Raw genomic sequence first — 13,458 nt, forward strand, 5'->3', positions numbered from 1 at the left:
GTAAACTTCTTTCTTGTTATTCGTATTTCAATTTTCGCACAGACGGAAGGCATACACACACACATACATATGCTTGTGTTGGTTTCGTTGCACTCGTTGCAACAAAACTCAGTCAACGGAAATATGTTTAAATGTGCACTATGTGTATTTATTTCATGCTTACAAACAAAACATATAATATAATACATATAATACATTTATATGCATGCAACGGCATTCATGTTTAAGTATGTAACATTTTTATATTAACTGCAATTAGATTGCCTAAATTTGTCTGTTACGCAATGACATGAACATTTTTCCAACTGTTGCAGTTTTTCCTTTTTCATAAATATGTATTTTGAATGCAGACTGGCGCCGTTGCACCGACAAGGCACTGTTTAATAAATTTGAATATTTATCGAAGTGCATTATTGCTATCGATATTGCGGCGAGCAACACTGTACGCGCATACAGCGATAGAACCATACACAAACTCACACATACACATACACGTACGCAAGAAGCAGCAGCAGAAGAGAAAAATAAGCAAACAAATTTATTGAAAAGCTCATTTTAAGGTAATTAAAAGGATTGCAAATATTACGCATATATCTGCAAAGTGTCGCAGCATATCTATAGTGAATCAGAAAAATGAAAAATCATCTGAAAGTGTAATTGTTTTTATGAATTATCGGCTTGCATAAAAGTGTGAGACGTGTTCAAGCCGTCACACATACATAGTACATACAGTATGACAAGCAATTGTGTTGACAAAGTAAAATATGCATTTTACTTTGCAGACTAGAATGCCCTTTCTTTTGATTGCTTATTTATTTTATTATAATTGTTCACGGCACTCAACACAAGTACAAAAAAAGATATAATGAGATCTATTGACTTGAATTACATTTTGCTAAATAAAATTACATGTGAAATTTATTCTTTTTCAAAACAATTACTGGACGTACTGTCGCCGTGTGTGTGTGTGTAGGTGTGAGCGCATGTATTTGTGTGGGAGTTTCTCATAGGCTGCTACGCCCCTCGAGAGGAAGTGTCCGTAATAACGAAATCAATAGCTCAAAAGCATATAATAAATATTAGCATTAATTGAGCTTAATGTAGCTATTTTATTGTTATATTCACATGTCCTGCCTAGGCATGTTTTCTATCGTAATTTACTTCAGATACATAAGTCGAGCTGAGTCACTAAAGTTAAAATTTATCTAAATTCCTATTTTTTTTTTATTTTATTAGACTCTGTATTTAAATAGTTAAAAGGGTCTATTAAGTGTGTCGCAAGGGAAATGTGTGTTAGAGCAAATAATTAAGTAAATAAATGCGAATTGGAAAGATAAAAAGGAAGAACGAAAGAAGAGAGCACCGATTACCAGTGTGGCCAACTAATTCTTCAAGGCTGAATTGGCAACACTTGATACAATAAATTACCAAAATTGTTGCGTTTGTTTTTAATCGAATAGATACAGGGTTTCTGCAAGTCAAGTACACTCTCCAACTAGTTATTAATTAAAGTTTTTATTTTCTTATCATTTCTGATAGCGAGTTCCAAGCGTGAGTTCCGTTCCATTTCGTTTCGTTCCTGTTCCGGTGTGTGAGAGAGAGAGAGAGAGAACAAGAAGAAGAATTGCAAGATGACCGATTCAAAGTATTTCACGACAACGAAAAAGGGCGAAATCTTCGAGCTGAAATCGGAGCTGAACAATGACAAGAAGGAGAAGAAGAAGGAGGCGGTGAAGAAGGTGATTGCCAGCATGACAGTGGGCAAGGATGTATCCGCTCTCTTTCCCGACGTGGTCAACTGCATGCAAACGGATAATCTGGAGCTGAAGAAACTGGTTTATTTGTATTTGATGAATTATGCCAAATCTCAACCGGATATGGCCATAATGGCGGTGAATACGTTTGTCAAGGATTGCGAGGATTCAAATCCATTGATACGTGCATTGGCTGTACGCACCATGGGATGCATACGTGTGGATAAGATTACGGAATATCTATGTGAACCGCTAAGGAAATGCCTCAAGGATGAGGATCCGTATGTGAGGAAAACGGCAGCTGTTTGTGTTGCCAAGTTGTATGACATTTCGGCCACCATGGTTGAGGATCAGGGATTCTTGGATCAGCTGAAGGATCTGCTCTCCGATTCGAATCCCATGGTGGTGGCCAATGCCGTCGCTGCCCTCAGTGAGATCAATGAGGCAAGTCAATCCGGACAGCCGCTGGTGGAGATGAATTCGGTGACCATCAACAAATTGTTGACGGCTCTCAACGAGTGCACGGAATGGGGACAGGTCTTCATACTCGACTCCCTGGCCAACTACAGTCCCAAGGATGAGCGGGAGGCGCAATCCATCTGCGAGCGGATCACACCTCGATTGGCGCACGCCAATGCGGCGGTTGTTCTCAGTGCCGTCAAGGTGCTGATGAAGCTGCTCGAGATGCTCTCCAGCGACAGTGACTTTTGTGCCACGCTCACCAAGAAGCTGGCGCCTCCTCTGGTCACGCTGCTGTCCTCGGAGCCGGAGGTGCAATATGTCGCCTTGCGTAACATCAATTTGATTGTCCAGAAGCGTCCGGACATCTTGAAGCATGAGATGAAAGTGTTCTTTGTCAAATACAATGATCCCATCTATGTGAAGCTGGAGAAACTGGACATAATGATACGTCTGGCCAATCAGAGCAATATTGCCCAGGTGCTGAGTGAACTGAAGGAATATGCCACCGAGGTGGATGTGGATTTCGTACGCAAAGCCGTGCGTGCCATTGGACGTTGTGCCATCAAGGTGGAGCCATCGGCGGAGCGTTGTGTCTCCACATTGTTGGATCTCATCCAGACCAAGGTCAACTATGTGGTCCAAGAGGCCATTGTGGTCATCAAGGACATCTTCCGCAAGTATCCCAATAAATATGAGAGCATCATTAGCACACTGTGCGAGAATCTGGACACTCTGGATGAGCCGGAGGCACGTGCCTCGATGGTCTGGATCATCGGGGAGTATGCGGAGCGTATTGACAATGCGGATGAGTTGCTCGACAGCTTCCTGGAGGGATTCCAGGATGAGAATGCCCAGGTGCAGTTGCAGCTGCTCACGGCGGTGGTGAAGCTGTTCCTCAAGCGACCATCGGACACACAGGAGCTGGTGCAGCACGTGCTCTCGCTGGCCACCCAGGACTCTGATAATCCCGATTTGCGTGATCGTGGCTTTATCTATTGGCGTCTGCTATCGACGGATCCGGCTGCCGCCAAGGAAGTTGTGCTGGCGGACAAGCCATTGATATCGGAGGAAACGGATCTACTGGAGCCAACGCTGCTGGACGAGCTCATCTGTCACATCAGTTCGCTGGCGAGTGTCTACCACAAGCCGCCCACCGCCTTTGTGGAGGGGCGTGGCGCTGGCGTACGCAAATCGCTGCCAAATCGTGCTCCTGGCGCCGGCAGCGGCAGTGCGGATCAGTCGGAGACGGCTGGCGGATCGGAGGCAATGGTTATACCCAATCAGGAGTCCCTCATCGGTGATCTGCTGTCCATGGACATCAATGCACCCGCCATGCCCGCCGCGCCAGCAACAACCACCAGCAATGTGGATCTGCTGGGCGGTGGATTGGACATACTGCTGGGTGGTCCACCCGCAGCGAGTGTTGAGGCAGCACCGGGTGGTGCAACCAGTTTGCTGGGTGACATCTTTGGACTGGCGGGCACCTCGCTGTCCGTTGGCGTGCAAATACCAAAGGTCACCTGGTTGCCCGCGGAGAAGGGCAAGGGATTGGAGATTCAGGGCACATTCTCGCGTCGCAATGGTGAAATCTTCATGGACATGACGCTCACCAACAAGGCCATGCAACCGATGACCAATTTCGCCATCCAATTGAATAAGAATAGCTTCGGTCTGGTGCCCGCCTCTCCCCTCCAGGCGGCACCATTGCCTCCGAATCAGAGCACCGAGATGACTCTGTCATTGGGCACAACGGGTCCCATTCAGCGCATGGAACCGTTGAATAATCTCCAAGTGGCTGTCAAGAATAACATTGATATCTTCTATTTCGCATGCTTGGTCCATGGCAATGTCCTGTTCGCCGAGGATGGTCAGCTGGATAAGCGTGTGTTCCTCAACACCTGGAAGGAGATTCCGGCGGCCAATGAGCTGCAGTATAGCTTGAGTGGTGTCATTGGCACCACCGATGGCATCGCCTCCAAAATGACCACCAATAACATATTCACCATTGCTAAGCGCAATGTCGAAGGTCAGGATATGCTCTATCAATCCCTCAAGTTGACCAACAACATTTGGGTGCTGCTCGAATTGAAATTGCAACCGGGAAATCCAGATGCCACGCTCAGTCTCAAGTCACGTTCCGTTGAGGTGGCCAATATCATTTTTGCCGCCTACGAGGCCATTATACGTTCCCCTTAATTTATCCAATAAAAACCCAGAACAACCACAACAATTTCTAACTAAAATGTCGAAAATCGTAATGAAATTATAAATATTATTCCTAGTTATTTGAATGTTTGTTAAAATGAGAGTTACAACAAGAAAAAAAAGAGATAATAACCTCAATCCCAAATTAGCGCAAAGATCATGTGTATTATTAATAATACTATTAATTATCTATATATATAATCGCCTATATATTCACGTTATATCATTTACATTCTTTTTTTTAACCTATCGACTATAATCACACCCTCTATAAGGTATAAAAACAAAAGAAAAATGCACGATACAATCGATCGCATCGTTAGTCGCATTCCAAAACAGTTTAAAGCACTCGGAAGATTATAAATATATAGTATGTACTCGTATAGTTTCGGATTCCAACTCGAAATTTGTACACTTCAAGCGATGCTTTTAAGTAACCACATCTAGCAAAAGAAATTAAATAATATACATTACACTTATATATATCCAAAAAAAATCATGTTGTATTTACTTCTTTTGTTTTTCGGATTAAGGGGGATTATTTGAACCCGGAGAGTTCTTTAACCTACTATTTTTATAGGTTGTTTGAAATGGAGCAACGGCATAACAGTATGCAATCGAATAATACCCTATACAAAGGGATGACAAATTAGGGTGGAGTTAAAAAAAAAACAAATCAATTCATTAAAAAAACTCCAGGAATTCGTTTCGTTCTTTTATATAAAATTGACAGGAAATTATTTTCGGGCCTGCTGGAGACAGGCCTATAGCAAAAATTATTTTTAATAAATATGTTATTTAATATTTCAGCTCTAGTTTGTTTTCTTAACGTATTATTTATTTATGAGTTTAAAAAAGTAAGAACATTTTTCAGTTTTAAAAATACAAATTAATATTAACTTTTATTTTTGATATTATTTGAAAATAGTTATGATTTAATAGTTAAATTTTTATTATTATATTATTTTTTTTTATTATATAAATCATAGAGTAAGTGTTAATTAAAAAACAAATCCTTAATTTTTTTAAAATAAGAATGAAAGATGAGCTATTTTTAAATTTGTATAACACACTTCATGAGATACAGGGTATAAAAAGGCATTAACTATAAACGTGCATACACACACACATGCGTACATATGTAAATGCTTATTTAGATTCACCTGATTTTTACATTCACCGTTAAACATGTAAAAAGCTCTGTCAAAGCTTTGCTCAAATGGTGTCTCCTAAGCTTTTGAGCTTACAAGTTGAGGGTTGCTGCCGCCTCACTGTTGCTATCCCACTCACGCGCATCGCAATTGCCGCTAGGACAACACACAGTTGGTTGGCAACTCGACGCCAGTTGTCAGTTGTCCTTGTTACACCGCCTGTCTGCCTGATTGAGGTGGGCGCAGCGCAGCGTTGTGTGTGTTTTGTTGTACCACAAGCAAATTTGTCTTGGCCCCGATTGTAACACGTCCAACTCTTCAACTCCAATCACAAATAAGTGTACACAATAAAAACGCGAGTGCATTACAAAAATAACTCCACAATTCTCATTTCGAATTAAAATAGAAACAAAGAAAAATCAGTGCAAAAAGAAATGTTTAATTTAGCGAAGCAGCAGAATTAACAGAATCTGTAAAACTCTGAGAAGCTGAGAAACTGAATGAAAGAAAGAAAGATGAAAACAACAACTGGCGCTTGAAAACAACAACTCCGCCCTATTTTAAGCTGCAATCGTTTGGCAGGAGCATGTGGCAGTGTCCCTGATCCTGATTCTTAGCCCTATCACGGGATGTCCAGCTGTAGTCAAATATTGCAAATTAATTATATTAGAAGAATAGTTCAGATTTTGCATAGAGTATGAGTGGAGCGGGAAATGCGAGTGCTGTAGCTGTGGGGGCGGGGGCGGGTGCAGGAGAGAGCGCCGCCTTGCACTCTCTCGATAGCTATGATGTGGTCTACGATGGACAGGAGCATGATGACACTAAGAGCGTATCACATCTCGATTGGCCATTTTTAATTAAGGTACGTGTACTCTCACTCCACTCTTTCACTCTTCTCTTACTCCTCCTTCTCCCACTCCTTTTACCTACATTCATCTTCTGTTCCTTTGTGAGGTTATGTGTATGCAAATATGCAAGTGTCGCGCTCTCTTTCTCTTTATCTGTGCTTTTGTCTGTCGGTTTGCATGTGTGTGTGTGTGTGTGTGTGTGTGTGTGTGTAAGAGAGAGTCTGTGCGTGCATACAGTGGCTCACAGCTTATGTGACCCACTACATTCTATAACTATGTTTAATTTTAAATGCCTAATTCAGTTATAATATGTAAGAAAAATATATTTAGATCTGTTTGAACACTAACAAACAAATCTACTTTTAAATTTTATTCATATCTCCTTACCATTAAAATAAACATTCATTTTAAATGTGCAGTGGCAAGAACGACAAGTGACTCAAATAAGCTGGTAGCCACTGTACATGGGTGGGATGCTTTATGTGTCAACAGTCGAGCTAACTGTTAACTGACTCATCAATGAGTGGACAGCCAAGTGGCGCCAACTGTGTCAGTGGCGTGTGGCATTGAGTGCAGTTGCACCACAAAACTCGTCCTTGATCGTATTACAGACATAACGTACTCGTATGCAAATGCACAAAAATTAGTGCAGGGTGTCATCTTGAAACTTATGTTAATATTGCACACAGCTAGTCAAGTAACTATTTTGACAAATAACAAAATTCGCATATTATAATTTGGAAAACAAACTTTATCCTGATTTTTTAAAATTCAATTTTTTATAGTTTTTAGAACAAGTTAAAAAACGTAAACAAGAATTGTTTGTGTCAAAACAGTTACTTGACACACTGTATCTACGCAAATGCATGGAAATGGGTAAAAATCCATGTTAATATTATGCGCAAAAAGATAAATCTTTACAATGGGGTTAAGTGCGTTTATGCTAAAGCATTTATAAAGGATCTCTTGGAAAGTTCCATCTAAATTATTTCAAAAGTATTTTTTTATTTATACATTTATCTTGGTCATTTAACACATGTTTTTTTTTAATGAAGATACTTATAAGAGCGGTTTCAGAATATACAGAGCTCTTCACTGATAAAAAAAAAAGATGTTTTTAATACAGTTAGTCCTAAAAATATAATGTAAAAACTTTTGAGACAAACACAGAATTTAGCAATAAATATGTTTTTTTTTTGTTTTTAAAATCTAGGTTAATCCAATGCATTTATTAGCCGAATGTTATTCAAATTGTTATTTTTCTTAAGAAACTTTTAAAAAACGCGTCGAAAATCAAGTTTTTGTTTGTAAGCATAGGAAAGTCATTGTAAGTTGGTTAAAAACATGCATTCAATCATACATTAATATTGCCTATATATAGTTATAAATGCATTGTTTAAAAGTTCACTATAGGAAAGTTTGATGATAAATACTTAATAAAGTATCTGTATTTAGTTTATTTAAAAGCACTTGACTGTAGATCAATTAGCACAGGCAAATGGAAATATCAGATTCATAATCAAGAGAAATAAATGAAAAAAGATCTTTTGTTTGTTTTTATAATAAACAATTCGCTGGAATGGCCATATTATTGATAAGACAGGTGCATAGTCAAGTAAACACCTGAATCACCCCTAAAAGAGGGTAATAATACAACTACCCTGACTTTTTCCCTTCCTCACCAGAGCATTTTTCATGCATGAATAAATTCATTAACCATTTCCTGTATTTTTCTTCCTCTTTTTTGTCGCATTTTTGGTGTAGGGCATCCTGGAGAGCAGCCAGACATGTGCACCCACCACACCAGATACGTTGGCCGCGTTGCTTTGGGCCATCATTGCCGTATTTGGTATTGTTTATGCCCTATTGGGCTATAGATGTCTTCGAGCCGTGGGCTTCCTCAGCGGATTGATGGTGGGCGCCAATGGCATATTCATATTGCAGGACTTTCAGATCACATGGCTGGGCAAACCAGCGGATTCGGCGCTGGCAATTGTTGCCGGATTATTGGGTGCTGTCTTGGGCTCCACATATCCGGTGGCCTCTGTGCTGATCAGCGCCTTTGCGGGTGCATTACTCTCAGGAGCTGCAATGGCCGTGTGTGTTGCCACCATGCCCGACAATGAGTTTGGGGTAAGCTGGAGAGGATTACCCAACTACAAGTTGACTTCAGCATACCTTTTTCTTCTTGTTTCCCTTGCAGTATCGTGAGATATATGTGGCTGTTGTGGGAGGTGCTGTGATCTGTTCAGTGCTGACGCTTTGTTGTGTCAAATATGTGACCATATTGACATCCAGCATTGTGGGCACGGCCATGATCATTAGCGCCATTGACTTCTTCATGCATGACCTGGAGACAGTTAATTGGGTAAGTTGAGCTTTTATTTTCCATCTAATATACATATTTTAATAGATTAAAAAGACATTCCACAAATACAATCTATTTTCTAGATTGGTTCTTTACAAACTCTCGTAAAGTAGCATATTATATTTAAATATGTAGTAATATATTCCTGAAAGTATTGAAAACAATTAGTCTTCAGGTCGTCGAACTCTTTTAAAATTTAAATAAAGTCACAGGCAATTTCTTTCCAAAAACACAGAATTTATTCATTCTAGCTAAAGTTAGGTATCGTAATTTAAAAAACAGCACACACCTCATAAAATGTATCTAGATTCTACATAAATATTCGAAAGCTACTATTTTAGGTTGTGATTTAATGGAATCACCGTATACTTTTATTTTAAAAAATAATTATTTTGAAAAAACTAGGATATAATAATTAAGTTTCTAATTTTATTTAAAAGTCTTTGTTAATTATTGAAATATTACTAGTCATTTGTTTGTCACAATTAATAAATTTAAAATAAAGATTTATTTGAATTAGAATTAGATATGATATCTTTCATCTGAATAATACAGGGATGCAACAGAAAACGAAATCAGCCGAAAATCTCCCTTAAATGTATGGAGTTTTGGTTGGTTTTGCTATCTGTGGCATCCCTGATAGTTACACTACGAATCTCATTGAGTATTAAATTAATGATTGATAGATTCTCAACATGAAACCGCATCCGTTGCCGCCGCCTTGCTATGGCGGATTGCTGATCACCGCCTGGCCGGTGACCATTGTGATCAGCATTATGGTGCAGTGCTTCATTACCGCCTGGCGTGTGGATCATCGCAAGCGCATCTATATGCGGCATCATCAGCAGCACGGCTCCCATGGACCGCATCTCACACACGGCCAGCAGCCGCCGCCGGGTAATCCCCATGTGCCCATGAGGCGGGCACAATCGCGCACAAGGGAAACACGCGAGGAGGCGAGACAACGCAAGTTCCGTTATCTCTATCAGGTGCGCACGGCACGTGGCGACATCATATCGCAGGTAGGTGGATCAATCAATCAATCATTCCACATAGTTCCAGCAAAATCGCTTAAATATACCGATAGTTATGGCTGTTTTAAGTTGTTGCGCCCAAATGTATGCTGTGATTTTTTTTTAAGTTTATAAACACAATTAAAAACTATGTAGTGCTAAATTGAACGACGGGTATCTTTTAGTCGGGTACTCTACTAAATAATTCTTATTTGTAGTACTTTAATTGTAATCATTTTGATTGCAGAACTTTGTGTCGGCGCTGCAGAAGCGGATTCAGTTGAGCGGCACAGAGACGCCATCGGAGCGTTCGATCAAGACCAGTTCAAATGAGAGGAACACGTTCCGGAGCGATCGCACCCACTTCACGACCATCCACGATCCCGAGCTGTGCGACAAGATCGAAATCGTGCGCGACATTGGATAACAAACAAGCAATAGCTACATGTAACTATATCCGTAAGGGGGCGGTGTGATATCAATTGTTGGATTTTGGGTCGGGGGCAATAATACGGAATAGAGTTGGACACGGTTATAGGAGCGATAAAGGATCTACGATCTGGGATCTACGATCATGTAGCTAAAGGTTATGACAGCACCAGGCACAAAAAAAGCTGCAATATAACAAAAAAAAAAAATAATAATAATAATTTAAAATGAAGAACAAGCTTTAACTTGATGCGAATAATTAAAGAATTACAGCATATAGAAGAAGATGAAGAAGAGTTATACTCGTTATATTCTCGGTTGGTTTCCAGCGCACAACAACATGAAACACTCGTCGTATTGCGAGTATTTCAAAAATATCTCGACTATATTCACTTAAAAACCACAACCAAGAAGAAGAAAAAGAAGCACAAAGAAATTAATAATTAAAAAAAATGATATGTATGTACTATATGCATTCCTAGCACTTTAAGAGCATAATATTCCCAGTAATCACTCTATATTCTATATAGTTAAGATAAGAAACCTTAGTTTTTTTCAATTCGCTAAAAGAAAATGCAAAATGTTACTATATCAAGACATAAAACCATGATGATAGATATTTGTAGCAATGTTTGATATGTCATAATACTTTGGATTCTAAAGAATACCACGATATATGAACATAAATATAAATATATATAGAGAGACTACCGTTAAGTTGACTTCCGCAAGTATTTGTAATACTTGAAATTTGATTGAAATGTATATCGCAGAGTGATGATGGGCCAGTTGGAATCAAGCATTGTTTCTTTTTCTTATATATAGAATCTATATATATAATAGTATATATGAATATCTAAGTTAAATCGCGTATTCCTCGTGTGCTGTCTAGAAAACTGGAACTAAAAACCTATCTAAGCAAAAACTAATACACATTAACAATATTACTAATAATGATTTTTGTGATCTGTGTTATAATTCTACATTTAGATTGACATATTATTCACGATATTTGATCGAGAGATCTTTTCCATTTCGTGAACCGATCTTTAAAATACAGTTAAACGTACATATGATGATATACGTACAATACGTACATATAAACTAATTACAACAGATGTTTCCTTCGATTTTAATCAAGTTATCCAATACATACACTACATACATATAAAAATATATATCTAAAGATCTGCATACCTATTAAGTACAATAAATTATGTCCAGAATTTTAAAACAAAAAAAAACACACTTTACGCCAAAAAAAATCTGTACAGTTGGAATGACATTATAATTAAAAAGATACGCCTATTAGGAATTATATAAGCCAAAAGAAACGTTATGAAATTTCATGGAATGATTATACAGATACTGAAGATATTGGAATCGGGGGTAAGCAGAGAAATCGTTTTAGCATCATATTTATCATAAGAATTAAGGCTAAGCATAATGAATACTCGTAAGATCCATGCAAACTGCAGTACAAACTCAAATGAATTCGAATACGATTCATGCCAGTTTACAAAAAATATATCCCAAGAGAACTTTCGATTAGATATTGACATAGACATTATACTTATGTTTCCTATAGCCAAGTTAGTCCGTGTTAATCCTTCGATAAGAATTGCTGCCGTCCGCAATTTGTTGATTTCCAACCGAAAAACCCTTTTTTTTGTTGTGATGTTTCGTAAACTTTTAAATAAATCGTGTCAAAAGAGTCAATATCTAATGGGGTTTACTCATAGACTAGGGGATCGGTCTTTTATCTATATAATATTTAGTATAGCTCTAAATACTTTGGCATTTCAAGGATAATCTGTTGTCTTGACAAAAGTTGCAAACTTTTGTTTATTAATAGTTAAAATTAATTAAAAAGCTAATGGCACACTAAAGTAGCATGGGAAATGCAAAATAAAAAATATATTAAAACATATATAATTATAAATATATATATTCAGCAGAGGCTAAGCACAATAATACTGTACGCATTTAAAAAGAAAACAAAGAAAGAAATTTAAGATTATGTAAAAGAAATTGACATCTAAATAAAATAAATAATGCGAGCCAATGACAAAACAAATTCAAAATGTTTATCAAACTCAGCAGTCGAGGAGTTTTTATATTCGAAAACTATTTGATTTCCATCTCATCTGTCTGTAAACATTGTCTAGACTTGTTCTGCAATTGGAATTACTTGAATTGATCAGTTAAAGTCCGGTGTGGAAAGCTCTTCGATGTCTGAATCAGCTTGCAGTGTCGATCTCGGGTCCATTGAATCGGAGATCGTCGAGATGTGCCGACAATCCCCAAATGGGTGCACAACCATGGCCATAATATTGACCGACAAGCCCCAGAATTTGGCCAATACGGGCCTCTATCTAATGGCCGCCACCAGCTTGGTAAGTGAAGCCATCCAGTAAATAAACCAGGGACCGTAACAGTTATAGTTTTTCAAATGAAAACTATGAAAAAAAAATTTAACTATTAATCTAAATTTTTAATATACAAATTTAAAGTAATAATTAATTTCAATGTTTAAAAATAATTATTAAATTCAATTTATAAAAATCAAAAATAAAAATCATTTGTCAATTTCTATTATAAAAATTGAAATATAAAAATTTAATGTAAATATTCTTTGAACCAAGTGGTGTATTGCCAATATCTACAAACATTTATGATGTGTGACTCAATGCTTTTTATATGACACATTAGACGACCTTAAAGGAAGTATATTAAGGATTTTTAAGCTATTGATACTTACATTTAATTTTTATCTTTCAATTTTTATTATAGAAATTGTTATTTTTTTTTTTCGACCAAGCGCTTGTCACAATCGTAGTCTACGACGAATTCCATAAAGGTTTGCCCGAAAGCCGCCCGTTTTTATATCTAACACTCTTTGTCCTGACTCACTGACTCACCAATCATTGCACAGCCATAACCACAAGACCTAGGAAGCTGAAATTTTTACAAAACATAGCTGAGACAATTTAATATAAAATACGAACATTTTCGTCCTCTTCTCTTTCTCTCTCTCTCTCGCTTTAGACCCCTGATTTCTTGGGCAAGCCTTCTTTGAATTCCTCAAAGATTACGATTTTAACAATCTTTTTATTTTATTTTTTTTTTATATCTTGTTTCTTTATATATGTAATTTAAAATCTAGCTTTTTTAACGGTCAAAAATTGGTTAGCATACACAGCAGTGCTGGCCAACTTGAGCTCTAAT

The 13,458-nt window shown here is 37.9% G+C and overlaps 2 protein-coding genes across 3 annotated transcripts; both read left to right on the top strand.

Annotated features, from left to right (window-relative positions):
- The first annotated feature begins 502 nt into the window (after positions 1-502).
- On the top strand, positions 503-4,710 carry LOC117786402 (AP-1 complex subunit beta-1). 2 transcript variants are annotated; one of them, XM_034624623.1, is made up of 2 exons: positions 503-560; positions 1,540-4,710. In XM_034624623.1, the coding sequence occupies exon 2, from the start codon at positions 1,632-1,634 to the stop codon at positions 4,410-4,412; it is 2,781 nt and encodes a 926-aa protein (XP_034480514.1). In that variant the 5' UTR covers positions 503-560; positions 1,540-1,631; the 3' UTR covers positions 4,413-4,710. The 2 variants fall into 2 exon arrangements, with proteins under 2 accessions (XP_034480514.1, XP_034480525.1); XM_034624634.1 differs by lacking the exon at positions 503-560 and adding an exon at positions 970-1,039.
- A 1,001-nt stretch (positions 4,711-5,711) lies between these two features.
- Positions 5,712-11,181, top strand: LOC117793580 (transmembrane protein 198). Its single transcript, XM_034633934.1, has 5 exons — positions 5,712-6,434; positions 8,185-8,553; positions 8,624-8,788; positions 9,475-9,810; positions 10,049-11,181. The coding sequence occupies exons 1-5, from the start codon at positions 6,270-6,272 to the stop codon at positions 10,226-10,228; spliced, it is 1,215 nt and encodes a 404-aa protein (XP_034489825.1). The 5' UTR covers positions 5,712-6,269; the 3' UTR covers positions 10,229-11,181.
- Positions 11,182-13,458: the final 2,277 nt, after the last annotated feature.

Source organism: Drosophila innubila, chromosome X (assembly GCF_004354385.1).
Source record: "Drosophila innubila isolate TH190305 chromosome X, UK_Dinn_1.0, whole genome shotgun sequence".
Lineage (NCBI taxonomy): Eukaryota > Metazoa > Arthropoda > Insecta > Diptera > Drosophilidae > Drosophila > Drosophila innubila.

What these genes read in the sequence shown, in the direction of transcription:
- LOC117786402 (XM_034624623.1), top strand. Translation starts at nt 1,632, where the DNA reads ATGACCGATTCAAAGTATTTCACGACAACGAAAAAGGGCGAAATCTTC.
- LOC117793580 (XM_034633934.1), top strand. Translation starts at nt 6,270, where the DNA reads ATGAGTGGAGCGGGAAATGCGAGTGCTGTAGCTGTGGGGGCGGGGGCG. An exon ending in TGCCCGACAATGAGTTTGGG is followed by an intron (nt 8,554 to 8,623) that starts GTAAGCTGGAGA and finishes TTTCCCTTGCAG; the next exon opens with TATCGTGAGATATATGTGGC. An exon ending in GTGGCGACATCATATCGCAG is followed by an intron (nt 9,811 to 10,048) that starts GTAGGTGGATCA and finishes TTTTGATTGCAG; the next exon opens with AACTTTGTGTCGGCGCTGCA.